The sequence below is a fragment of the Pleurodeles waltl genome, chromosome 3_1, assembly GCF_031143425.1.
Source record: "Pleurodeles waltl isolate 20211129_DDA chromosome 3_1, aPleWal1.hap1.20221129, whole genome shotgun sequence".
NCBI classification, from domain to species: domain Eukaryota; kingdom Metazoa; phylum Chordata; class Amphibia; order Caudata; family Salamandridae; genus Pleurodeles; species Pleurodeles waltl.
Genome location: NC_090440.1, coordinates 194,479,627 through 194,504,429, shown reverse-complemented (window position 1 = coordinate 194,504,429; position 24,803 = coordinate 194,479,627). Strand labels below are relative to the sequence as shown.

At 47.8% G+C, this 24,803-nt stretch overlaps 1 protein-coding gene across 7 annotated transcripts in view; it reads left to right on the top strand.

Annotated features, from left to right (window-relative positions):
* SIN3A (SIN3 transcription regulator family member A) overlaps positions 1 to 24,803 on the top strand; it is a 558,946-nt gene that overhangs the window by 151,680 nt on the left and 382,463 nt on the right. For all 7 annotated transcript variants that reach the window (XM_069222171.1, XM_069222166.1, XM_069222167.1 and 4 more), the window contains one exon: positions 18,113 to 18,219. In XM_069222171.1, the coding sequence (XP_069078272.1) occupies positions 18,113 to 18,219 (107 nt within the window). The remainder of the gene's footprint in view (positions 1 to 18,112; positions 18,220 to 24,803) is intronic.

The window sequence follows — 24,803 nt, the reverse complement described above, 5'->3', positions numbered from 1 at the left end:
CTGTCTTCCCACCCACAGCAAAGTTTGCATCAGGTTATGTACCTTTGTGAAAAATTTGTCCGGCACCTTCTACGGTGTGTTCTGTAATACATATAACAGTCTGGGAAGCGCTATCATTTTGAGCATCGCTGCTTTCCCTGGTATGGAAAGAGGCAGCGGTTGCCAATATCCCACTTCTTGTTCAAGGCGACACAAAAGAGGCACCAGATTGACCTCATAGTATTAGTCTAAGGAATAGGTTATCCAAATACCCACATATTTAAATTCGGTTCATTCTATCTGGAGTGGTAGTGTGAGTTGGGTATTGGTCTGTTTTCCAGTGGGATAAAGTGTGCTCTGTGGGTTTTTACAAAGTGACTTGAAGTTGTGGCAACACATTTGTGGAGAAATGGTTGAGAAAGGCAATATCATTCAGTCAGTGCCAATGACAACATAAAGACTGTAATATGGACTCTTTACAGGCTGACTTCTCCCTTAACTTAGAAAAATCATCCCCAAATACCATGATGTTCCTAGGTTAAACACTAAACATGGTAAAAAGCCTTCCCATTTGCCTTACTAACAAGCACTCACCTCTACTAGGAGCATCGGCATTGGACAGTGAAGAAAATGGTAGACATGGTGGCATCTTGCCTACACTTAATATCCCAGGTGAGACTCCATTAGTCACTACAATAGCAGTGGTCACAGGCAACCAGATGTATCTAGTGGTTGTCACAGGAAGAGTACACAAGGAGTGGTGTAATAACATTACAGTGGGCAGACCATTCAAACAACCAACTCCTTCAGCATCCATTACAGCAGACTTGTCCCCCACTAGGTGAGGAGCTTCCATGGAAACGGTGAAAATGAGGGCCCTATAGAGCCCAAAAGAAGCAGTAAAACCCAAAATGTGTGGTACTTAAGACTGTCTTAGCCCTCAAGGCCTTCCAAGACCGTACATGGGGAAGGACAGTTCAGATCCAGACAGACCACAAAGCTGCCATGTTCTGCCTCAACAAACTAAGTACAAAATCTCACCTGCTATCCAAACTAGTAACATAACATATAAAAGTAGACTGTTCTAAGATGGATGACAATATTAACAATACACCTACCCAGGGTACAAAGCACATAAGCAGACAAATGAGATGGAAACACAATCAAAAGGTGGTAGAAACCCTCTATCATAAGATTGACACACCATGCGTAGACCTATTTTCACCACAAGAAAACGCAAAATGCAAAGCTTTGACTCCAGGTATATACACTGTAGGTCGATGGGGAATGCTGAGTCTATAAAATAGTCAGATATTTGCTTATGTTTTCCCACCTAATTCCATTGATTACTGAAATTCAAGCAGGCACATTTGGCTCCAATTGTATTAGCCCCACCCTCCCACCCCATGCCCAGTGGGCATGACAAACACGGTTCCTCATACTTGATGGAAATGGCGCAGCGCAAGGCCAACAGCACACAAAGACTTGCTGTGACAGTAAAAGGGGTACGTTATACCACCCAGAACCAACCACCCTGAGCCTAGCAGAGTGGTTCTTAAGGACTTAAGTTTTGGTCATCTAGGCCTACCTGAAAATGCCATGGAGATACCTAAATAAGCCAAAAGACTAACCAAAAGGAGTTGTTGCACTGTAAAATGGAATATATTCATATGCTGATGTGATAGGAAAGGCTCAGGTACCCGACACATTTGCTGAGAAACTTTTCTGTATCTCACTTAAGGCACACTTGGTGGCCACAGCAGCGTATACAAGGGAGTAAGTATTAGGGAGAAGTTTTTTACCACGCCAGTTATGAAATAAGGGAGCAAAGAGCAGAGCACCCCCAAGGGCAGCTCCGTGAGGTAATGGGGTGTATTATGTGGTGTGGTTCTGCAACTTTACTATGTAATACTTTAGGAAGTTGGCTCTGTATGCACTATTTCAAAGTACAGAATAGTATGCACAGAGTCCAAGGGTTCCCCTTAGAGGTAAGATAGTGGCAAAAAGAGATAATTCTAATGCTCTATTTTGTGGTAGTGTGGTCGAGCAGTAGGCTTATCAAAGGAGTAGTGTTAAGCATTTGTTGTACATACACAAGCAATAAATGAGAAACACACACTCAAAGACCATTCCAGGCCAATAGGTTTTTGTATAGAAAAATATATTTTCTTAGTTTATTTTAAGAACCACAGGTTCAAGATTTACATGTAATACTTCAAATGAAAGGTATTGCAGGTAGGTACTTTAGGAACTTTGAATTAGCAAAATAGCATATACAGTTTTCACATAAATCATATATAGCTATTTTAAAACTAGACACTTAGTTTTTTTCAACAGTTCCTAGGGGGAGTAAGAGTTTGTTAGTTTTTGCAGGTAAGTAAACCACATACGGGGTTCAAGTTTGGATTCAAGGTAACCCACCGTTGGGGGTTCAGAGGAACCCCAAAGTCACCACACCAGCAGCTCAGGGCCGGTCAGGTGCAGAGGTCAAACTGGTGCCCAAAACGCATAGGCTTCAATGGAGAAGGGGGTGCCCCGGTTCCAGTCTGCCAGCAGGTAAGTACCCGCGTCTTCGGAGGGCAGACCAGTGGGGTTTTGTAGGGCACCGGGGGGGGGGGGGGGACACACACACACAAGTCCACACAAAGTACACCCTCAGCGGCACGGGGGCAGCCGGGTGCAGTGTGCAAACAGGCGTCGGGTTTGTAATTGAAATCAATGGGAGACCAAGGGGTCTCTTCAGCGATGCAGGCAAAGGGGGGGGGGGGCTCCTCGGGGTAGCCACCACCTGGGCAAGGGAGAGGGCCTCCTGGGGGTCACTCCTGCACTGAAGTTCTGATCCTTCAGGTCCTGGGGGCTGCGGGTGCAGTGTCCCTACCAGGCGTCGGGTTCTTGGAAGCAGGCAGTCGCGGTCAGGGGGAGCCTCTGGATTCCCTCTGCAGGCATCGCTGTGGGGGGCTTAGGGGGGGGGCAACTCTGGCTACTCACGGTCTCGCACTCGCCGGGGAGTCCTCCCTGAAGTGATTGTTCTCCACAAGTCGAGCCGGGGGTGTCGGGTGCAGAGTGTAAAATCTCACGCTTCCGGCGGGAAACGCAAGTTGTTTTAAAGTTGCTCCTTTGTTACAAAGTTGCAGTCTTGGGCGAACAGAGCCGCTGTCCTCGGGAGTTCTTGGTCCTTCTAGATGCAGGGCAGTCCTCTGAGGCTTCAGAGGTTGCTGGTCCCTGGAGAGAGCGTCGCTGGAGCAGTGTCTTTAGAAGTGGGGAGACAGGCCGTTAGAGCTGGGGCCAAAGCAGTTGGTGTCTCCGTCTTCTCTGCAGGGTTTTTCAGCTTAGCAGTCCTCTTGTTCTTAGGTTGCAGGAATCTGAGTTCCTAGGTTCTGGGGAGCCCTTAAATACTAAATTTAAGGGCGTGTTTTGGTCTGGGGGGTTAGTAGCCAATGGCTACTAGCCCTGAGGGTGGGTACACCCTCTTTGTGCCTCCTCCCGAGGGGAGGGGGGTCACATTCCTATCCCTTTTGGGGGAATCCTCCATCTGCAAGATGGAGGATTTCTAAAAGTCAGTCACCTCAGCTCAGGACACCTAAGGGGCTGTCCTGACTGGCCAGTGACTCCTCCTTGTTTTTCTCATTATCTCCTCCGGCCTTGCCGCCAAAAGTGGGGCCGTGGCCGGAGGGGGCGGGCAACTCCAGTAGCTGGAGTGCCCTGGGGTGCTGTAACAAAGGGGGAGAGCCTTTGAGGCTCACCACCATGTGTTACAGTTCCTGCAGGGGGAGTTGATAAGCATCTCCACCCAGTACAGGCTTTGTTACTAGCCACAGAGTGACAAAGGCACTCTCCCCATGTGGCCAGCAACATGTCTGGTGTGTGGCAGGCTGCTAGAACTAGTCAGCCTACACGGGTAGTCGGTTAAGGTTCCAGGGAGCACCTCTAAGGTGTATGTTACAATAAAATGTACACTGGCATCAGTGTGCATTTATTGTGCTGAGAAGTTTGATACCAAACTTCCCAGTTTTCAGTGTAGCCATTATGGTGCTGTGGAGTTCGTGCATGACAGACTCCCAGACCATATACTCTTATGGCTACCCTGCACTTACAATGTCTAAGGTTTTGCTTAGACACTGTAGGGGCACAGTGCTCATGCACTGTGCCCTCACCTATGGTATAGTGCACCCTGCCTTAGGCCTGTAAGGCCTGCTAGAGGGGTGACTTATCTATACTGCATAGGCAGTGTGAGGTTGGCATGGCACCCTGAGGGGAGTGCCATGTCGACTTACTCGTTTTGTCCTCACCAGCACACACAAGCTGGCAAGCAGTGTGTCTGTGCTGAGTGAGGGGTCCCCAGGGTGGCATAAGATATGCTGCATCCCTTGGAGACCTTCCCTGGCATCAGGGCCCTTGGTACCAGGGGTACCAGTTACAAGGTACTTACCTAGATGCCAGGGTGTGCCAATTGTGGAAACAAAAGTACAGGTTAGGGAAAGAACACTGGTGCTAGGGCCTGGTCAGCAGGCCTCAGCACACTTTCAAATCAAAACTTAGCATCAGCAAAGGCAAAAAGTCAGGGGGTAACCATGCCAAGGAGGCATTTCCTTACAAATACTCTTACCGTCCCTTTTAGGACCTATAGTTTTCGTCTGTTAGACCCTCATCTTAATCCTGGGTAGCAGTTGCATTGAGCATCAAGCCTTACACAATAGAGCAAGTGTTAAGCATTTAAACAAGATCACAACTATTGAAGGAGAAATCAACATTCTGGACACTCAAGAGATCCGACACCAATTTATAAAAATAGACTGTATTTTTATAAGATTTTCAACCGTAAAAAGAAAAAACAACATCCACTTGAGGGTTCCAGAGATATAGATTTTTACAAGCAATAATAAATCAGTGCAATTTCATTCAACTGTGAACAAGTCTTGGCAACGTCAATAAGTTGGATACTTAAGAACCTTTTTAAAGGAACTTAGGTAAGTGTCAGTGTGGTCTGTTACAAGTACTTGGGGCAACCAGCTCCTACTAGGGTCGAGTCGGGGGAGACCAGCAAGGTCCTCAAAAACAGTTACCTTCACAGGAGCAGTCTTTCAGCGGGCACTTTATTCGCATTGCAGTGGAATCCTTTTTAGTGGTCCTGATTCACTGGATGAAGGATTCTGATCGGTGTGACTTACGTAATTAAATGAGAGGGAGATTTGGTCTTTGCCTTTACGTTAAATGGCAAAGTTGAGTTAGCAGTTTAAAACTGCTCTTCCGGTCTGCAGTGACCAACTGGAAGCCATGTTTTTCCTTGACCCACTCAGGGTGGTACAACAACTGCTGCAGGTCCTGGGGTATACTCTACATTACAGGCCCTGGATACTCCTGGCAGATATGCTAGGGACTTACAAGTAAGTTGTGTTATGCCAGCAAGGGAGAAGCCAGTTAAACCTACACTATTTTAAGGGTCACCGCACATGCACTGAGTCCTGGTTAGTAGGGCTTAGGGCATTTCAGAGCCGTTGCACCAGTACACAGTCAAAATGGGAGCAAAAAGTCTGGGTAAACCTGAAAAAAGCCTATTTCCTTACAAGCACCAACACGCATATGGACTGATGAAAGTACTGTTTGAACCCATGCATAAAGCGGAGCTCAAATATTTAATGTTAAAGACAGCATTTGTGTTTGGCTTTATTTTTTTGACAGAAAGTTAGTGAACTTCTGGCTGATAATGCAGTCCCCTTATCTGGGTATACTCAATGGCAGAGTGATAATAAGAGCAAATACACAGTCTGATGGAGACTTCCATCTACAGATTCCTTTGAATTCTCCCCAGGCGTCAGACTAGATCTGAAAGATTTTTCGTGAGCAGTACCCTTGCCTCCTGGTAGGTGGTGTCAGTTGTGAATGTATTTTGAGACAGAAATGGCATTGCAGTTCCTATAAAGGTGCCATCCAGGTGTGCCGGTGTCAGTTGCTTGCTTTCCGCGCCAGCAAGCGCTGATCCGAAGAGAGCTACCCCTCAGTCACGTCTTTTTTCAACTTTTTGTCAATTCTTTTTGACCCTATTTAAGTTGCTGCCACCGTTAATGGGTGCTAAGCCAATTTATGCTCTCTCCCTCTCTGTAGCTAGGAGCTGTTGCTCCAATGCTAATCTTTTGGCCTTTCTTGCTAAAAGGAGGTCCTCTTCATTGAGGCTGCTCTCAATGTTCCCAGAGAAGCTGGACTCGCCAGTGGAAGATCCAGATCCTGTGAGCACTATCTTTGGAGATAGGGACCCTGGGACCCTGATCTACCTAGTTAGGTGAGAAGTGAGGAGTTCATCCTTCTCAGCTTCAACATCTTCCCTATCTGAGTGGAGGTTCTCATCATCAGCAGGATGGCCCCTTGTGTACTGTGCCATGAGCTCCTGGAGTTTGATCTTGGTGGAGTTTGAACCTGTTCTAATCTTTTTCAGCTTGCAGAGGGACCTTAACTTTCCCATCTATAGATGGAAGTAAGGGGTGAGGTTGAGTTCCACAACCATTTCATCTGAGCTGCTCATTATGTTACTAAAGTTGGGGATTACTTTTAGGAGTTAAAACTACTTCTAGTTGCTACTCCCTAACTTGAAATAACTCCTCTAAAAAGAAGTGCTAAAGGGACTTAACCAAGGCCTAGGAGGACTTTTGAAGATTTAGAAAAATTTGCCAAATTCAAACATCAGTTTCTAAAGGTAATTTTGGAATTTAGTTATGTGATCAGGTAGTGGCTGAGCAGTCCAGCAAATGCAAAGCCATTGAACCCACTGCTGATCCACCAATGTAGGAAGTTGGCTCCGTATATACTATATCAACATGAGATGATGTGTGCACAGTCCAGGGGTTCCCCAGAGGCTTAACAGAGGCTAAAGTAGATAATACTAATGCTCTCTTTTGTGGTAGAGTGGTCAAGCAGTTACGCTTATCGGAGGGTAGTGCAAAGCATTTGTTGTACACACAATAGAAGAAGCACACACTCAGTTACTTAACTCCAGACCAATTGATTTTATATAGCAAACATCATTTGTTAATTTATTTCTAGAACCACAAGATTCAAGTTGCAGGTAAGTACATGTAAAGAAATGGCTCCCTGTTGCAGTTACCCCCCACTTTTTGCCTGATACTGATGCTGACTTGACTGAGAAGAGTGCTGGGACCCTGCTAACCAGGCCCCAGCACCAGTGTTCCTTCACCTAAAATGTACCATTGTATCCACAATTGGCACACCCTGGCATTCAGATGAGTCCCTTGTAACTGGTACTTCTAGTACCAAGGGCCCTGATGCCAAGGAAGGTCTCTAAGGGCTGCAGCATGTCTTATGCCACCCTAGAGACCCCTCACTCCGCACCGACACACTGCTTACAAGCCTGTGTGTGCTAGTGAGAACAAAATGAGTAAGTCGACATGGCCCTCCCCTCAGGGTGCCATGCCAGCCTCTCACTGCCTATGCAGTATAGGTAAGACACCCCTCTAGCAGGCCTTACAGCCCTAAGGCAGGGTGCACTATACCATAGGTGAGGGTACCAGTGCATGAGCATGGTACCCCTACAGTGTCTAAACAAAACCTTAGACATTGTAAGTGCAGGGTAGCCATAAGAGTATATGGTCTGGGAGTCTGTCAAACACGAACTCCACAGCACCATAATGGCTACACTGAAAACTGGGAAGTTTGGTATCAAACTTCTCAGCACAATAAATGCACACTGATGCCAGTGTACATTTTATTGTAAAATACACCACAGAGGGCACCTTAGAGGTGCCCCCTGAAACTTAACCGACTGTCTGTGTAGGCTGACTAGTTCCAGCAGCCTGCCACACCAGAGACATGTTGCTGGCCCCATGGGGAGAGTGCCTTTGTCACTCTGAGGCCAGTAACAAAGCCTGCACTGGGTGGAGATGCTAACACCTCCCCCAGGCAGGAGCTGTGACACCTGGCGGTGAGCCTCAAAGGCTCACCCCTTTGTCACAGCCCAGCAGGGCACTCCAGCTTAGTGGAGTTGCCCGCCCCCTCCGGCCATGGCCCCCACTTTTGGCGGCAAGGCTGGAGGGAACAAAGAAAGCAACAAGGAGGAGTCACTGGCCAGTCAGGACAGCCCCTAAGGTGTCCTGAGCTGAGGTGACTCTAACTTTTAGAAATCCTCCATCTTGCAGATGGAGGATTCCCCCAATAGGGTTAGGATTGTGACCCCCTCCCCTTGGGAGGAGGCACAAAGAGGGTGTACCCACCCTCAGGGCTAGTAGCCATTGGCTACTAACCCCCCAGACCTAAACACGCCCTTAAATTTAGTATTTAAGGGCTACCCTGAACCCTAGAAAATTAGATTCCTGCAACTACAAGAAGAAGGACGGCCCAGCTGAAAACCCCTGCAGCGGAAGACCCGAAGACGACAACTGCCTTGGCTCCAGAAACTCACCGGCCTGTCTCCTGCCTTCCAAAGATCCTGCTCCAGCGACGCCTTCCAAAGGGACCAGCGACCTCGACATCCTCTGAGGACTGCCCCTGCTTCGAAAAGACAAGAAACTCCCGAGGACAGCGGACCTGCTCCAAGAAAAGCTGCAACTTTGTTTCCAGCAACTTTAAAGAACCCTGCAAGCTCCCCGCAAGAAGCGTGAGACTTGCAACACTGCACCCGGCGACCCCGACTCGGCTGGTGGCGATCCAACACCTCAGGAGGGACCCCAGGACTACTCTGATACTGTGAGTACCAAAACCGGTCCCCCCTGAGCCCCCACAGCGCCGCCTGCAGAGGGAATCCCGAGGCTTCCCCTGACCGCGACTCTTTGAACCTAAAGTCCCGACGCCTGGGAGAGACCCTGCACCCGCAGCCCCCAGGACCTGAAGGACCGGACTTTCACTGGAGAAGTGACCCCCAGGAGTCCCTCTCCCTTGCCCAAGTGGAGGTTTCCCCGAGGAATCCCCCCCTTGCCTGCCTACAGCGCTGAAGAGATCCCGAGATCTCTCATAGACTAACATTGCGAACCCGACGCCTGTTCCTACACTGCACCCGGCCGCCCCCGCGCTGCTGAGGGTGAAATTTCTGTGTGGACTTGTGTCCCCCCCGGTGCCCTACAAAACCCCCCTGGTCTGCCCTCCGAAGACGTGGGTGCTTACCTGCAAGCAGACCGGAACCGGGGCACCCCCTTCTCTCCATTCTAGCCTATGTGTTTTGGGCACCACTTTGAACTCTGCACCTGACCGGCCCTGAGCTGCTGGTGTGGTGACTTTGGGGTTGCTCTGAACCCCCAAAGGTGGGCTACCTTGGACCAAGAACTAAGCCCTGTAAGTGTCTTACTTACCTGGTTAACCTAACAAATACTTACCTCCCCTAGGAACTGTGAAAATTGCACTAAGTGTCCACTTTTAAAACAGCTATTTGTGAATAACTTGAAAAGTATACATGCAATTTTGATGATTTGAAGTTCCTAAAGTACTTACCTGCAATACCTTTCGAATGAGATATTACATGTAGAATTTGAACCTGTGGTTCTTAAAATAAACTAAGAAAAGATATTTTTCTATACAAAAACCTATTGGCTGGATTTGTCTCTGAGTGTGTGTACCTCATTTATTGTCTATGTGTATGTACAACAAATGCTTAACACTACTCCTTGGATAAGCCTACTGCTCGACCACACTACCACAAAATAGAGCATTAGTATTATCTCTTTTTGCCACTATCTTACCTCTAAGGGGAACCCTTGGACTCTGTGCATACTATTCCTTACTTTGAAATAGTGCATACAGAGCCAACTTCCTACATTGGTGGATCAGCGGTGGGATACAAGACTTTGCATTTGCTGGACTACTCAGCCAATACCTGATCACACGACAAATTCCAAAATTGTCATTAGAAATTCATTTTTGCAATTTGAAATTTTTCTAAATTCTTAAAAGTCCTGCTAGGGCCTTGTGTGTTAAGTCCCTGTTTAGCATTGTCTTTTAGAGTTAAAAGTTTGTTAAAAGTTTGAAATTAGATTCTAGAAACAGTTTTAGATTCTTTGAAAAGTCTTCCAACTTTTAGCAAAATAATGTCTGATACAGAGATGAATGTGGTGGAACTCGACACCACACCTTACCTCCATCTTAAGATGAGGGAGCTAAGGTCTCTCTGTAATATCAAAAAAATAACCATTGGCTCCAGACCTACCAAAATTCAGCTCCAGGAGCTGTTGGCAGAGTTTGAAAAAGCCAACCCCTCTGAGGATGACTTCACAGAGGAAGAAATTAGTGACTTAGAGGGCAATTCCCCCCTTCCAGTCCTAAATAGGGAGACCAGGGCCTCTCAAGCCCTGTCTCCAAAAATGATAGTCAGAAATGTTGCTTCCCTCACAGGAGGGTCCAGCATTTCTGAAATCACTGAGGATGCTCTCAGTGAAGATGACCCCCTGTTAGCCAGGATGGTCAAAAGATTGGCTTTGGAAAAGCAGCTCCTAGCCATAGAAAGGGAAAGACAAGAGATGGGCCTAGGTCCCATCAATGGTGGCAGCAACTTAAATAGGGTCAGAGATTCTCCTGACATCCTAAAAATCCCCAAAGGGATTGTATCAAAATATGAAGATGGTGATGACATCACCAAATGGTTCACAGCTTTTGAGAGGGCTTGTGTAACCAGAAAAGTGAACAGATCTCACTGGGGTGCTCTCCTTTGGGAAATGTTCCCTGGAAAGTGTAGGGATAGACTCCTCACACTCTCTGGAAAAGATGCAGAATCTTATGACCTCATGAAGGGTACCCTGATTGAGGGCTTTGGATTCTCCACTGAGGAGTATAGAATTAGATTCAGGGGGGCTCAAAAATCCTCGAGCCAGACCTGGGTTGATTTTGTAGACTACTCAGTAAAAACACTAGATGGTTGGTTAACTGGAAATGAAGTGTGTGACTATGTTGGGCTTTATAATTTGTTTATGAAAGAACACATTTTAAGTAACTGCTTCAATGAAAAGTTGCATCAGTATCTGGTAGACCTAGGTCCAATTTCTCCCCAAGAATTGGGAAAGAAGGCAGACCACTGGGTCAAGACTAGGGTAACCAAAACTTCCACTGGGGGTGACCAAAAGAAAGGGGTTACAAAAACTCCCCAGGAGAAAGTGGGTAACACTAGAAACAAAGAAAAAGAGTCCTCTGTAGGCCCCCAAAAACCAGAACAGGTGGGTGGGCCCCAGGACACAACCCAAAACAAAGGTGGGTACCAGGGTAAGAACTGGGATGCCACTAAGGCATGGTGCCACAACTGTAAACAGTCTGGGCACCACACCAAGGACACTTCTTGTCCCAAAAACAAACCCCAGAACAAAATTCCTGGGGTAACCAGTGTAGCCATGGGAGATGACTCCTCAGATGAGGAGGTCTTCCTAGCCTTCAACTGGAAACAGGGCCCAACAGGTGAGTTGGAGATTCCAGAGGGAAGTAGACACTTCCACCACCTACTGGTGAATGGAATCCCAACCACTGCCCTGAGAGACACTTGTGCCAGTCACACTATTGTGCATGACAGGCTGGTGCTCTCAAACCAGTACGTCCCAGGTGAGACTGCCAGGGTAAGAGTTAGCCTAGACAGGGTCACTAAGAGGCCTGTGGCTTTAGTACCCATAGAAGTGGGTGGCACTCTTAGCTGGAGAAGGGTAGTAGTCAGTACAGACCTCCCCCTTGATTGTCTCCTTGGAAATGACTACCCAGAGGTTAGTCAGAGCCCAAGAGAGGAACTGGTCCAGTGCCAGTCCTCTCCCAAGGATTCTGGAAGTCCTGCCTCTGCAGTAAATGCAAGCAGGCCCCAGAAGAAGAAGAAAAGAAAACAGAGTAGGAAGGGTGGACAACCTTTAGCCAAGGTTACAGCAAGCCAAGGAGATTCTGCTCCAGTAGGGGAGAACTCCAAAAATGGCCCTGATAAAGTCCAACCTGACCCACAAGAAGTCCTGGCTAGTCAGGCAACTGTTAAACCTGAGTGGGTGGCTCCTCAGCTAACAGAAGAAAGAGTGGAAGAAGGGTGTTTACTACAAGATGTGGTAACCCCCCACTCTAATACAGCAGACAGGCAACCTGAACCCAAAGAGGCCTGTAACTTAGCCCCTTCCCTTTTAGGTGAAGAGCTAAAGGTGTGGTTCTGGGCACTGACAGCTGTCAGTGGCCTCTGCTGGGTGTTAGCCTTTATGGCTGCACTATCCTTAGCATGGTGGTCTGACCCCATGCCAAATAGCAAGTTAGGCCCCCTGACCCTATTGGTCATGGTGGGGTTACTCCAGCTCTGGGTAACCTCTCTGGGTAAGCTAGGCGTAACCCTGGCCAAGATAAGGTTAGCAGAGGTGGATACCTCTAAGACCAAAATAGAAAGAATGGGTGGAGACATTGAAGAGGCAGACAAGAGGCAATTCAGACTAGGTCCTATCACTGTGGAAGTAGGTCAGTTCCCCAAAGGGAATGACCTGAACAGAAGGATGTAAGGCAGAGTAGGCCCTGCAACTAACCAGCCTATTTCTCCTACTCTTCCTCGCCTGACAGACTAGGAAGACTCTCCCAGCTTGGGCTGAGTCTCCTGGCCTGTGGGCTGGGGGGGGCTTGTGTAAAGAAATGGCTCCCTGTTGCAGTTACCCCCCACTTTTTGCCTGATACTGATGCTGACTTGACTGAGAAGAGTGCTGGGACCCTGCTAACCAGGCCCCAGCACCAGTGTTCCTTCACCTAAAATGTACCATTGTATCCACAATTGGCACACCCTGGCATTCAGATAAGTCCCTTGTAACTGGTACTTCTAGTACCAAGGGCCCTGATGCCAAGGAAGGTCTCTAAGGGCTGCAGCATGTCTTATGCCACCCTAGAGACCCCTCACTCCGCACCGACACACTGCTTACAAGCCTGTGTGTGCTAGTGAGAACAAAATGAGTAAGTCGACATGGCACTCCCCTCAGGGTGCCATGCCAGCCTCTCACTGCCTATGCAGTATAGGTAAGACACCCCTCTAGCAGGCCTTACAGCCCTAAGGCAGGGTGCACTATACCATAGGTGAGGGTACCAGTGCATGAGCATGGTACCCCTACAGTGTCTAAACAAAACCTTAGACATTGTAAGTGCAGGGTAGCCATAAGAGTATATGGTCTGGGAGTCTGTCAAACACGAACTCCACAGCACCATAATGGCTACACTGAAAACTGGGAAGTTTGGTATCAAACTTCTCAGCACAATAAATGCACACTGATGCCAGTGTACATTTTATTGTAAAATACACCACAGAGGGCACCTTAGAGGTGCCCCCTGAAACTTAACCGACTGTCTGTGTAGGCTGACTAGTTCCAGCAGCCTGCCACACCAGAGACATGTTGCTGGCCCCATGGGGAGAGTGCCTTTGTCACTCTGAGGCCAGTAACAAAGCCTGCACTGGGTGGAGATGCTAACACCTCCCCCAGGCAGGAGCTGTGACACCTGGCGGTGAGCCTCAAAGGCTCACCCCTTTGTCACAGCCCAGCAGGGCACTCCAGCTTAGTAGAGTTGCCCGCCCCCTCCGGCCACGGCCCCCACTTTTGGCGGCAAGGCTGGAGGGAACAAAGAAAGCAACAAGGAGGAGTCACTGGCCAGTCAGGACAGCCCCTAAGGTGTCCTGAGCTGAGGTGACTCTAACTTTTAGAAATCCTCCATCTTGCAGATGGAGGATTCCCCCAATAGGGTTAGGATTGTGACCCCCTCCCCTTGGGAGGAGGCACAAAGAGGGTGTACCCACCCTCAGGGCTAGTAGCCATTGGCTACTAACCCCCCAGACCTAAACACGCCCTTAAATTTAGTATTTAAGGGCTACCCTGAACCCTAGAAAATTAGATTCCTGCAACTACAAGAAGAAGGACGGCCCAGCTGAAAACCCCTGCAGCGGAAGACCCGAAGACGACAACTGCCTTGGCTCCAGAAACTCACCGGCCGGTCTCCTGCCTTCCAAAGATCCTGCTCCAGCGACGCCTTCCAAAGGGACCAGCGACCTCGACATCCTCTGAGGACTGCCCCTGCTTCGAAAAGACAAGAAACTCCCGAGGACAGCGGACCTGCTCCAAGAAAAGCTGCAACTTTGTTTCCAGCAACTTTAAAGAACCCTGCAAGCTCCCCGCAAGAAGCGTGAGACTTGCAACACTGCACCCGGCGACCCCGACTCGGCTGGTGGCGATCCAACACCTCAGGAGGGACCCCAGGACTACTCTGATACTGTGAGTACCAAAACCTGTCCCCCCTGAGCCCCCACAGCGCCGCCTGCAGAGGGAATCCCGAGGCTTCCCCTGACCGCGACTCTTTGAACCTAAAGTCCCGACGCCTGGGAGAGACCCTGCACCCGCAGCCCCCAGGACCTGAAGGACCGGACTTTCACTGGAGAAGTGACCCCCAGGAGTCCCTCTCCCTTGCCCAAGTGGAGGTTTCCCCGAGGAATCCCCCCCTTGCCTGCCTACAGCGCTGAAGAGATCCCGAGATCTCTCATAGACTAACATTGCGAACCCGACGCCTGTTCCTACACTGCACCCGGCCGCCCCCGCGCTGCTGAGGGTGAAATTTCTGTGTGGACTTGTGTCCCCCCCGGTGCCCTACAAAACCCCCCTGGTCTGCCCTCCGAAGACGTGGGTGCTTACCTGCAAGCAGACCGGAACCGGGGCACCCCCTTCTCTCCATTCTAGCCTATGTGTTTTGGGCACCACTTTGAACTCTGCACCTGACCGGCCCTGAGCTGCTGGTGTGGTAACTTTGGGGTTGCCCTGAACCAACGATGGGCTACCTTGGACCCAACTTTGAACCCTGTAGGTGGTTTACTTACCTGCAAAACTAACAAACACTTACCTCCCCCAGGAACTGTTGAAAATTGCACTAAGTGTCCAGTTTTAAAATAGCTTATTGCCATTTGTGTGAAAACTGTATATGCTATTTTGCTAATTCAAAGTTCCTAAAGTTCCTAAGTGAAATACCTTTCATTTAAAGTATTGTTTGTAAATCTTGAACCTGTGGTTCTTAAAATAAACTAAGAAAAGATATTTTTCTATACAAAAACCTATTGGCCTGGAATTGTCTTTGTGTGTGTTCCTCATTTATTGCCTGTGTGTGTACAACAAATGCTTAACACTACCCTCTGATAAGCCTACTGCTCGACCACACTACCACAAAATAGAGCATTAGAATTATCTCTTTTTGCCACTATCTTACCTCTAAGGGGAACCCTTGGACTCTGTGCATGCTATTTCTTACTTTGAAATAGTACATACAGAGCCAACTTCCTACAGGGTGGTTCTGATCAACGCCCAGTAACTCCCTGAGATTGGCTTTGTAAATTGCTGCTAAACCTATGATGCTGAACATTGTTTTTCCTCTATATGATAACAATGAGAGAACTCCAAAAACTGCAGTCTCTATTTTTTAAACCGCAAAATATTCATGCTTGAAATTCTATTTACCTGTTTGTGTAGTACAAGTTTATTCTTTGAGTGCGTCTCCTTTATTGCCTCGGATTAAAACGAATGCTTAGAACCACACTCTGACAAGCCTAACAGCTCGCATACACAACCACAAAAAGAATATTAGTCCTTTCAACTTTTGCCTCTACAATACCAACTGGGGATCCACTACACTCTCTAAACAGTGTACTTCATCTTAGTGCATTTTAGAGAGCGAGCTTCCTACACCTGGGTCATGTAGGCAAAGCTTTATATCCTCCTGGTGCAGCTGATTTGGATTTGGTCTAACTACTGTGTGATGGTTCCCTTTGTTACTGCTGTGAGCCTGCAAAAAAGACGGAGTTGGTTTCAATTTTGAGTTGTCGTTGTCTCTTGTAGATAGTACTTCAGAGCTATCCGCACGTCTAAGGTGTTTGGCGCTTTTTCGGGCTAAGTCTTAAATTCCTAGCAGGAGTCCGGTAGTTGGATTATCTGGTTGATATGGAATTGAGATACTACCTTTGGGAGGACGATGGGTCGCAGCAAAGCCCAAGTACTTGGCCGCAGCTCCAGAATCCTTGAATCGCTCACAAGCCAAATCTGCAGTCTCCGAACAGACAGGTGCTATCGAAGGGCATGTTCATCAGGGAACCTTGAACATCCCCCAAAAAGCCAGACGTCATCAGCCAGATGTGGAGCTTCAAGGCCTCTGTCTTTGAAACCGATCTGCCTAGCAAGTCGGTCATGTCCAGTCAACAACTGATCGTGAACTTCGCTGCATCTCTCCTGTCAGGAACAACTGAGACAGTACAGCCCAGGCCTCCTCCAGGACCCGTGGCAGCACTTGCGCAACCGTGTCCCACAGAGTGGATGAATAACGGCCTAAAAGGCATGCAGTGTTCAAAGACCACAATGCAAGGCTGGTGAAAAAAATTATAATAATCATCTTCCCAACTGAATCCAGCCTTTTGGATTTCCTATGGGGGGGGGGGGAGTGGAGGGTGGTGTGGAGGGGGGCGAGGTGAGGTGCAGAGTAGGGAACCGGCCATGGGTAGTAGAGACTTGGAGCATGTGGCTCTCAGGGGTGGGGTGTTGCGGAAAACTTGGGTCCCCAGGTGCAGCGCAACTGCAGCAGGGAATCATCTTATTCACAGGAGCCCCAGTGCAAGGACTGGACCAGGTACCCAGAAGGTTGTCAGTGAGGTCATCAGTGAACAGGAGCAGGGGTTCGGAGGTGGAAGCTCCCAGTTGCAATATCGCTGTCAATATTGTCTAGACACTGTAGGGGCATAGTGCTCATGCACTTATGCCCTCACCTATGGTATAAAGCACCCTGCCTTAGGGCTGTAAGGCCTGCTAGAGGGGTGACTTATCTATACCTATAGGCAGTGTGAGGTTGGCATGGCACCCTGAGGGGAGTGCCATGTCGACTTAGTCATTTTATCCCCACCAGCACACACAATTTGTCAAGCAGTGTGTCTGTGCTGAGTGAGGGGTCCCCAGGGTGGCATAAGATATGCTGCAGCCCTTAGAGACCTTCCCTGGCATCAGGGCCCTTGGTACCAGGGGTACCAGTTACAAGGGACTTACCTGGATGCCAGGGTGTGCCAATTGTGGAATCAAAAGTACAGGTTAGGGAAAGAACACTGGTGCTGGGGCCTGGTTAGCAGGCCTCAGCACACTTTCAAATCATAACTTAGCATCAGCAAAGACAAAAAGCTAGGGGGTAACCATGCGAAGGAGGCATTTCCTTACACCTATGATTGTAACAACAGTGAAAATAAAAAGCACAAAAATCCTCATGTGCAAGCGAACTAGAAAATAAAACATCCACACTAGTCTATATGTGGAGCATCAGGGTTGAACGCTTCTCTCTTTGTTAATCTCTCTCAGACAAATCTTCTCATTCTAATCTGAAACTCACTTTAAATTAGAAATGTCATCCATTTAACAGTTATTTAAAATATGTATAACCTTTTGTTTTACTTGCCTGTTTCCATGAACGACTTAAGTGTCTAATGCCAATTGAAAATTTAAAAATTCTTGCATTCAGTTTAATTTTTTACTGTTCCAGGATGGCTAAATTCGAAGCAGGGTGTACTTTTCTAAGCAAACTGCTGCTTACTTAAGTGAGAGAGCGCTGTGCCTGTAAGTTAGGTTTTGTGTTAATATTCTTATGTGATGGTGGGTTTTAGTAATCCACAGGGCTGTCTTGCTGCAATGTACTGCAGCATTTAAAGTCTGCCATTTCAGTGTCTTGCTGTAGTGTGGAGTTGGACGTATTTTACATGCTTTCTTTGGCAAATGTGGGCAGACAGTCGGTTGGAGGTGCCTGCAATTGCTTAGCGAATAAAGCATTGCCTGAAGTCCCATAATGAAAGACAAAGGTATTGGATTTCGGTTTGTCACCAGCACGGAGAAACCAAGACAAATTTGATAACTTTGCAAATATATGTTTTTATTATGGTGTTAAAATATATAAATAAATCACATAATGTGCATGTAGGGATATTGATTTTAAATTAGATTTACAACTGTATTTGAAATATGAAGCAAGAATGATCAGCATCTCCTTTAGTTCTGTCGTACTGTTTAAAAGGTTCATGCTGATTGAATTAGCATCATAGTTCATGTGCTTTTTTTATATTTATTGCTATAATCCTTTGCTATCTTTCAAGCACAAAGCAGAAATCTTTCATTATACTCATCCACTGTGAAACTATCGACATTAACACTATTTATCCCCGATTAAGGTGGAGGATGCTTTATCTTATCTGGACCAGGTCAAACTGCAGTTTGGAAGCCAACCCCAGGTGTACAATGACTTCCTCGACATTATGAAGGAATTTAAATCTCAAAGGTGAGTTCCATCAGCTTCTACCATAGAGAATTATTGCTTTTGCACAAGGGGAGCCCTCTTTGGCACTTATGACTTTCTTGATTTTTGTGGCAGAGAATAGGATGCAAAAAACAATACAGTCTAGGAAAGTCTTATTGTGATGCTTATGCTAATTTATGAACTGTGAGTAGGATGGGTGACTGGAAAAACTAGAAGTTTGAAAAGAAACCGCCTAATTATATGAATACCAAGAAATTGCTGTCACGTCTGTCATCTGTGACATCAATGAATTACAATCTGTGGTGTGCTATGGATTACGGATTATTTTTTGAGAACGGTTATTAATCCAAAATGAGTTAAAGCTCATTGTCCCATAAAATATTTTGTTTTGAACAAATGATGCAAGTGGGCAGTAGTTTTTTTTTTTTTTTGCTCTCAGCACTGTCCGGTGGACATTCCAAAACACGTTTTCATAATGCAATGTTGTTTTCCTTAACTGTTTTATCTTCACCAAATTAATTGCATTTGCAGTAGGCTTTCAGGCCCTTGACAAATGTGAGAAATATTATGGTGAGTTCTCTTGAAAAGTATTGGCTTAAAATGTTGATTATTTTATACATTCAAACATAGTCCCACTAAGAAGTGAAATTGCACTGAATGCCATTGAATGCAGAGTAGCTTCTCAAATTGCACCGCATATATGCTGATTTGAAACACAGTTGACTATATTGTTTAAAGGCCATCACTAACCCAGTTCTGTATCTTTTTCCTTTATGATTGGGCTCCTATTACAGTGTGCAGTTGTAAGGAAATGGCTCCCTGTTGCAGTTACCCCCCACTTTTTTCCTGATACTGATGCTGACCTGACAGAGAAGTGTGCTGGGACCCTGCACCTAAAATGTACCACTGTTTCCACAATTGGCACACCCCTGGCACACAGATAAGTCCCTTGTAAAAGGTACCAGCGGTACCAAGGGCCCTGTGACCAGGAAAGGTCCCTAAGGGCTGCAGCATATGTTGTGCCACCCTAAGGGACCCCTCACCTAACACATGCACACTGCCATTGCAGATTGTGTGTGTTGGTGGGGAGAAAAAGGCAAAGTCGACATGGCATCCCCCTCAGCTGCATGAGCAATATGCCCCTACAGTGTCTAAGTCTATTCTTAGACATTGTAAGTACAGTTGTGGCCATATTAAGTATATGGTCTGGGGGAAGTTTGGTATCAAACTTCTCAGAATAATAAACCCACACTGATGCCAGTGTTGGATTGTAGGAAGTTGGCTCTGTATGTGCTATTTCAAAGTAAGGAATAGCATGTACAGAGTCCAAGGGTTCCCCTTAGAGGTAAAATAGTGGTAAAAAGAGATAATACTAATGCTCTATTTTGTGGTAGTGTGGTCGAGCAGTAGGCTTATCCAAGGAGTAGTGTTAAGCATTTGTTGTACATACACATAGACAATAAATGAGGTACACACACTCAGAGACCAATCCAGCCAATAGGTTTTGTTATAGAAAAATATCTTTTCTTAGTTTATTTTAAGAACCACAGGTTCAAATTTTACATGTAATAGCTCTTTTGAAAGGTATTGCAGGTAAGTACTCTAGGAACTTTGAATCATTACTTTAGCATGTATACTTTTCACATAAAACACAATAAGCTGTTTTAAAAGTGGACACAGTGCAATTTTCACAGTTCCTGGGGGAGGTAAGTTATTGTTAGTTTCAACAGGTAAGTAAGGCACTTACAGGTTTCAGTTTTTGGTCCAAGGTAGCCCACCGTTGGGGGTTCAGAGCAACCCCAAAGTTACCACACCAGCAGCTCAGGGCCGGTCAGGTGCAAAGGTCAAAGAGGTGCCCAAAACACATAGGCTATAATGGAGAGAAGGGGGGTGCCCCGGTTCCAGTCTGCCAGCAGGTAAGTACCCGCGTCTTCGGAGGGCAGACCAGGGGGGTTTTGTAGGGCACCGGGGGGGGACACAAAGTAGCACAGAAAGTACACCCTCAGCAGCGCGGGGGCGGCCGGGTGCAGTGTGCAAACATGCGTCGGGTTTCCTTCAGTTTTCAATGGGAGACCAAGGGGTCTCTTCAGCGATGCAGGCAGGCAAGGGGGGGGCTCCTCGGGGTAGCCACCACCTGGGCAAGGGAGAGGGCCTCCTGGGGGTCACTCCTGCACAGAAGTTCCGTTTCTTTAGGGGCTAGGGGCTGCGGGTGCAGGGTCTTTTGCAGCCGTCGGGAAATGGAGTTCAGACAGTCGCGGTCAGGGGGAGCCTGGGGATTCCCTCTGCAGGCGTCGCTGTGGGGGCTCAGGGGGGACAACTTTGGTTACTCACAGTCGTAGAGTCGCCGGAGGGTCCTCCCTGAGTTGGTTGTTCTCCACCAGTCGAGTCGGGGTCGCCGGGTGCAGTGTTGCAAGTCTCGCGCTTCTTGCGGGGAATTGCAGGGGCCTTTAAATCTGCTCCTTGTAACAAAGTTGCAGTTCTTTTGGAGCAGTGCCGCTGTCCTCGGGAGTTTCTTGTCTTTTTCGAAGCAGGGCAGTCCTCAGAGGATTCAGAGGTCGCTGGTCCCTTGGAAAGCGTCGCTGGAGCAGGTTCTTTGGAAGGCAGGAGACAGGCCGGTAAGTCTGGGGCCAAGGCAGTTGGTGTCTTCTGGTCTTCCTCTGCAGGGGTCTTTCAGCTCGGCAGTCCTTCTTCTTGTAGTTGCAGGAATCTAATTTCTAGGTTCAGGGAGAGCCCTTAAATACTAAATTTAAGGGCGTGTTTAGGTCTGGGGGGTTAGTAGCCAATGGCTACTAGCCCTGAGGGTGGATACACCCTCTTTGTGCCTCCTCCCAAGGGGAGGGGGTCACATCCCTAATCCTATTGGGGGAATCCTCCATCTGCAAGATGGAGGATTTCTAAAAGTTAGTCACCTCAGCTCAGGACACCTTAGGGGCTGTCCTGACTGGTCAGTGACTCCTCCTTGTTATTCTCATTATTTTCTCCGGCCTTGCCGCCAAAAGTGGGGGCCGGGGCCGGAGGGGGCGGGCAACTCCACTAGCTGGAGTGTCCTGCGGTGCTGTGACAAAGGGGTGAGCCTTTGAGGCTCACCGCCAGGTGTTACAGCTCCTGCCTGGGGGAGGTGTTAGCATCTCCACCCAGTGCAGGCTTTGTTACTGGCCTCAGAGTGACAAAGGCACTCTCCCCATGGGGCCAGCAACATGTCTCTAGTGTGGCAGGCTGCTGGAACCAGTCAGCCTACACAGATAGTCGGTTAAGTTTCAGGGGGCACCTCTAAGGTGCCCTCTGTGGTGTATTTTACAATAGAATGTACACTGGCATCAGTGTGCATTTATTGTGCTGAGAAGTTTGATACCAAACTTCCCAGTTTTCAGTGTAGCCATTATGGTGCTGTGGAGTTCGTGTAAAACAGACTCCCAGACCATATACTCTTATGGCTACCCTGCACTTACAATGTCTAAGGTTTTGCTTAGACACTGTAGGGGCACAGTGCTCATGCACTGGTACCCTCACCTATGGTATAGTGCACCCTGCCTTAGGGCTGTAAGGCCTGCTAGAGGGGTGTCTTACCTATACTGCATAGGCAGTGAGAGGCTGGCATGGCACCCTGAGGGGAGTGCCATGTCGACTTACTCATTTTGTTCTCACTAGCACACACAAGCTGGTAAGCAGTGTGTCTGTGCTGAGCGAGGGGTCTCTAGGGTGGCATAATACATGCTGCAGCCCTTAGAGACCTTCCCTGGCATCAGGGCCCTTGGTACCAGAGGTACCAGTTACAAGGGACTTATCTGGATGCCAGGGTGTGCCAATTGTGGAATCAAAAGTACAGGTTAGGGAAAGAACACTGGTGCTGGGGCCTGGTTAGCAGGCCTCAGCTCACTTTCAATTCAAAACATAGCATCAGCAAAGGCAAAAAGTCAGGGGGTAACCATGCCAAGGAGGCATTTCCTTACATGGATTTATTAAAAAATGCACACAGAACGCATCTTAGAGATGTCCCCTGTATTTTACCCAATCCTTCAGTGCAGGACTGACTGGTCTGTGCCAGCCTGCTGCTGAGAGACGAGTTTCTGACCCCCTGAGGTGAGAGCCTTTGTGCTCTCTGAGGACAGAAACAAAAGCCTGCTCTGGGTGGAGATGCTTAACACCTCCCCTCTGCGGGAACTGTAACACCTATCAGTGAGCCTCAAAGGCTCAGGCTTTGTGTTACAATGCCCCAGGGCACTCCAGCTAGTGTAGATGCCCACCCCCTGGACACAGCCCACACTTTTGGCGGCAAGTCCAGGGGAGATAATGAGAAAAACAAGGAGGAGTCACTCACCAGTCAGGACAGCCCCTAAGGTGTCCTGAGCTGAGGTGACCCCTGCCTTGAGAAATCCTCCATCTTGAGTTTGGAGGATTCCCCCAATAGGATTAGGGATGTGCCCCCCTCCCCACAGGGAGGAGGCACAAAGAGGGTGTAGCCACCCTCAAGGACAGTAGTCATTGGCTACTGCCCTCCCAGATCTAAACACACCCCTAAATTCAGTATTTAGGGGCACCCCAGAACCTAGGAAATCAGATTCCTGCAACCTTAACAAGAAGGACTGCTGACCTGAAGCCCTGCAGTGAAGACTGAGACGACAACTGCTTTGGCCCCAGCCCTACCGGCCTGTCTCCCAACTTCGAAGAAAACTGCAACAGCAACGGATCCAACAGGGACCAGTGACCTCTGAAGCCTCAGAGGACTGCCCTGCAACCAAAGACCAAGAAACTCCCGTGAACAGCGGCCCTGTTCAACAATCTGCAACTTTCTTGCAACAAAGAAACAAGTTTAAAGACTTCACGTTTCCTGCCGGATGTGAGAGACTTTCCACTCTGCACCCGACGTCCCCGGCTCGACCTGTGGAAAACCAACACTACAGGGAGGACTCCCCGGCGACTGCGAACCCGTGAGTAGCCAGAGACGACCCCCCCCCCCCCCCGAGCCCTCACAGCGACGCCTACAAAGGAAATCTAGAGGCTCCCCCTGACCACGACTGCCTGTAACAAGGGACGCCTGGAACCAACACTGCACCCGCAGCCCCCAGGACCTGAAGGAACCGAACTCCAGCGCTGGAGCGACCCCAGATGACCCTCTGCCTAGCCCAGGTGGTGGCTACCCCGAGGAGCCCCCCCTGTGCCTGCCTGCATCGTTGAAGAGACCCCCCGGGTCTCCCCATTGCTTTCAATACAAAACCTGACACCTGTTTGCACTCTGCATCCGGCCGCCCCTGTGCCGCTGAGGGTGTACTTTCTGTGCCTGCTTGTGTCCACCCCGGTGCCCTACAAAACCCCCCTGGTCTTCCCCTCGAGGACGCGGGTACTTACCTGCTGGCAGACTGGAACCGGGGCACCCCTGTTCTCCATTGAAGCCTATGAGTTTTGGGCACCCTTTTGATCTCTGCACCTGACCGTCCCTGAGCTGCTGGTGTGGTAACTTTGGGGTTGTCTTGAACACCCAACGGTGGGCTACTTTGGACCCAACTTTGAACCCTGTAAGTGTTTTACTTACCTGTGAATTGAACAATTACTTACCTCCCCCAGGAACTGTTGATTTTTGCACTGTATCCACTTTTAAAATAGCGTATTGGCATTTTGTACCAAAACTGTACATGCTATTGTGATTATTCAAAGTTCATAGAATACCTGAGTGAAATATCTTTCCTGTGAAGTATTACTTATAAATCTTGAGCCTGTGGTTCTTAAAATAAACTAAGAAAATATATTTTTCAATATAAAAACCTATTGGCCTGGAATTGTCTGAGTGTGTTCCTCATTTTTTGCCTGTGTGTACAACAAATGCTTAACACTACCCTCTGATAAGCCTACTGCTCGACCACACTACCACAAAATAGAGCATTAGAATTATCTCTTTTTGCCACTACCTTACCTCTAAGGGGAACCCTTGGACTCTGTGCACACTATTTCTTACTTTGAAATAGTATATACAGAGCCAACTTCCTACAACATGTTAACACCCTCCATAAACCTCATACAATTAATGAGAATGATTGCTACTATTTATTGTGCCCATGAATCATCACTGATTACTTCAGCTAAACTATTAGAACATGTAATGTAAACAAAATTTCCCAATTTAAAGGTGATCTGACCTGCAAGATAATCATCCTAGAGAGTAATGCAAACTTGATATTTTGCTCAAAGGAAAACCAATCATAAATCAAAATAAAAAAAACTAACAGCAGTCTGTGTTTCTGAAAAATACTTCACCGTAACATTTTCCTTAGTCGTCAGACTGGATCCGAAAAATCTTGGGCAGTACCCCTGCATGCTGGTAGGTGACCTTGTTCGACTCGGAGTTGCAAGTGACACTGCGATGACTTTACAATCACCTCTCCGGCGCACTGACATCAGTTCTTTTTGTTCCACGACAACAGTGCTGTGGAATCTTCCCACAGGCTGAATGTGGGAAAGTCTCAGGTCTTGAAAGTAGAATAAAGTTACCTTGGTGGCTCTGTTGCCTTTAGTCTCAAACCTCTTTCCTGTCCTCTTGTTCCTGCTGTCCTGTCTGGGATCGGTTAGAAAACACACTGTTCTGCTCCTTTTTTTTTTTTTTTTTTTTTTTT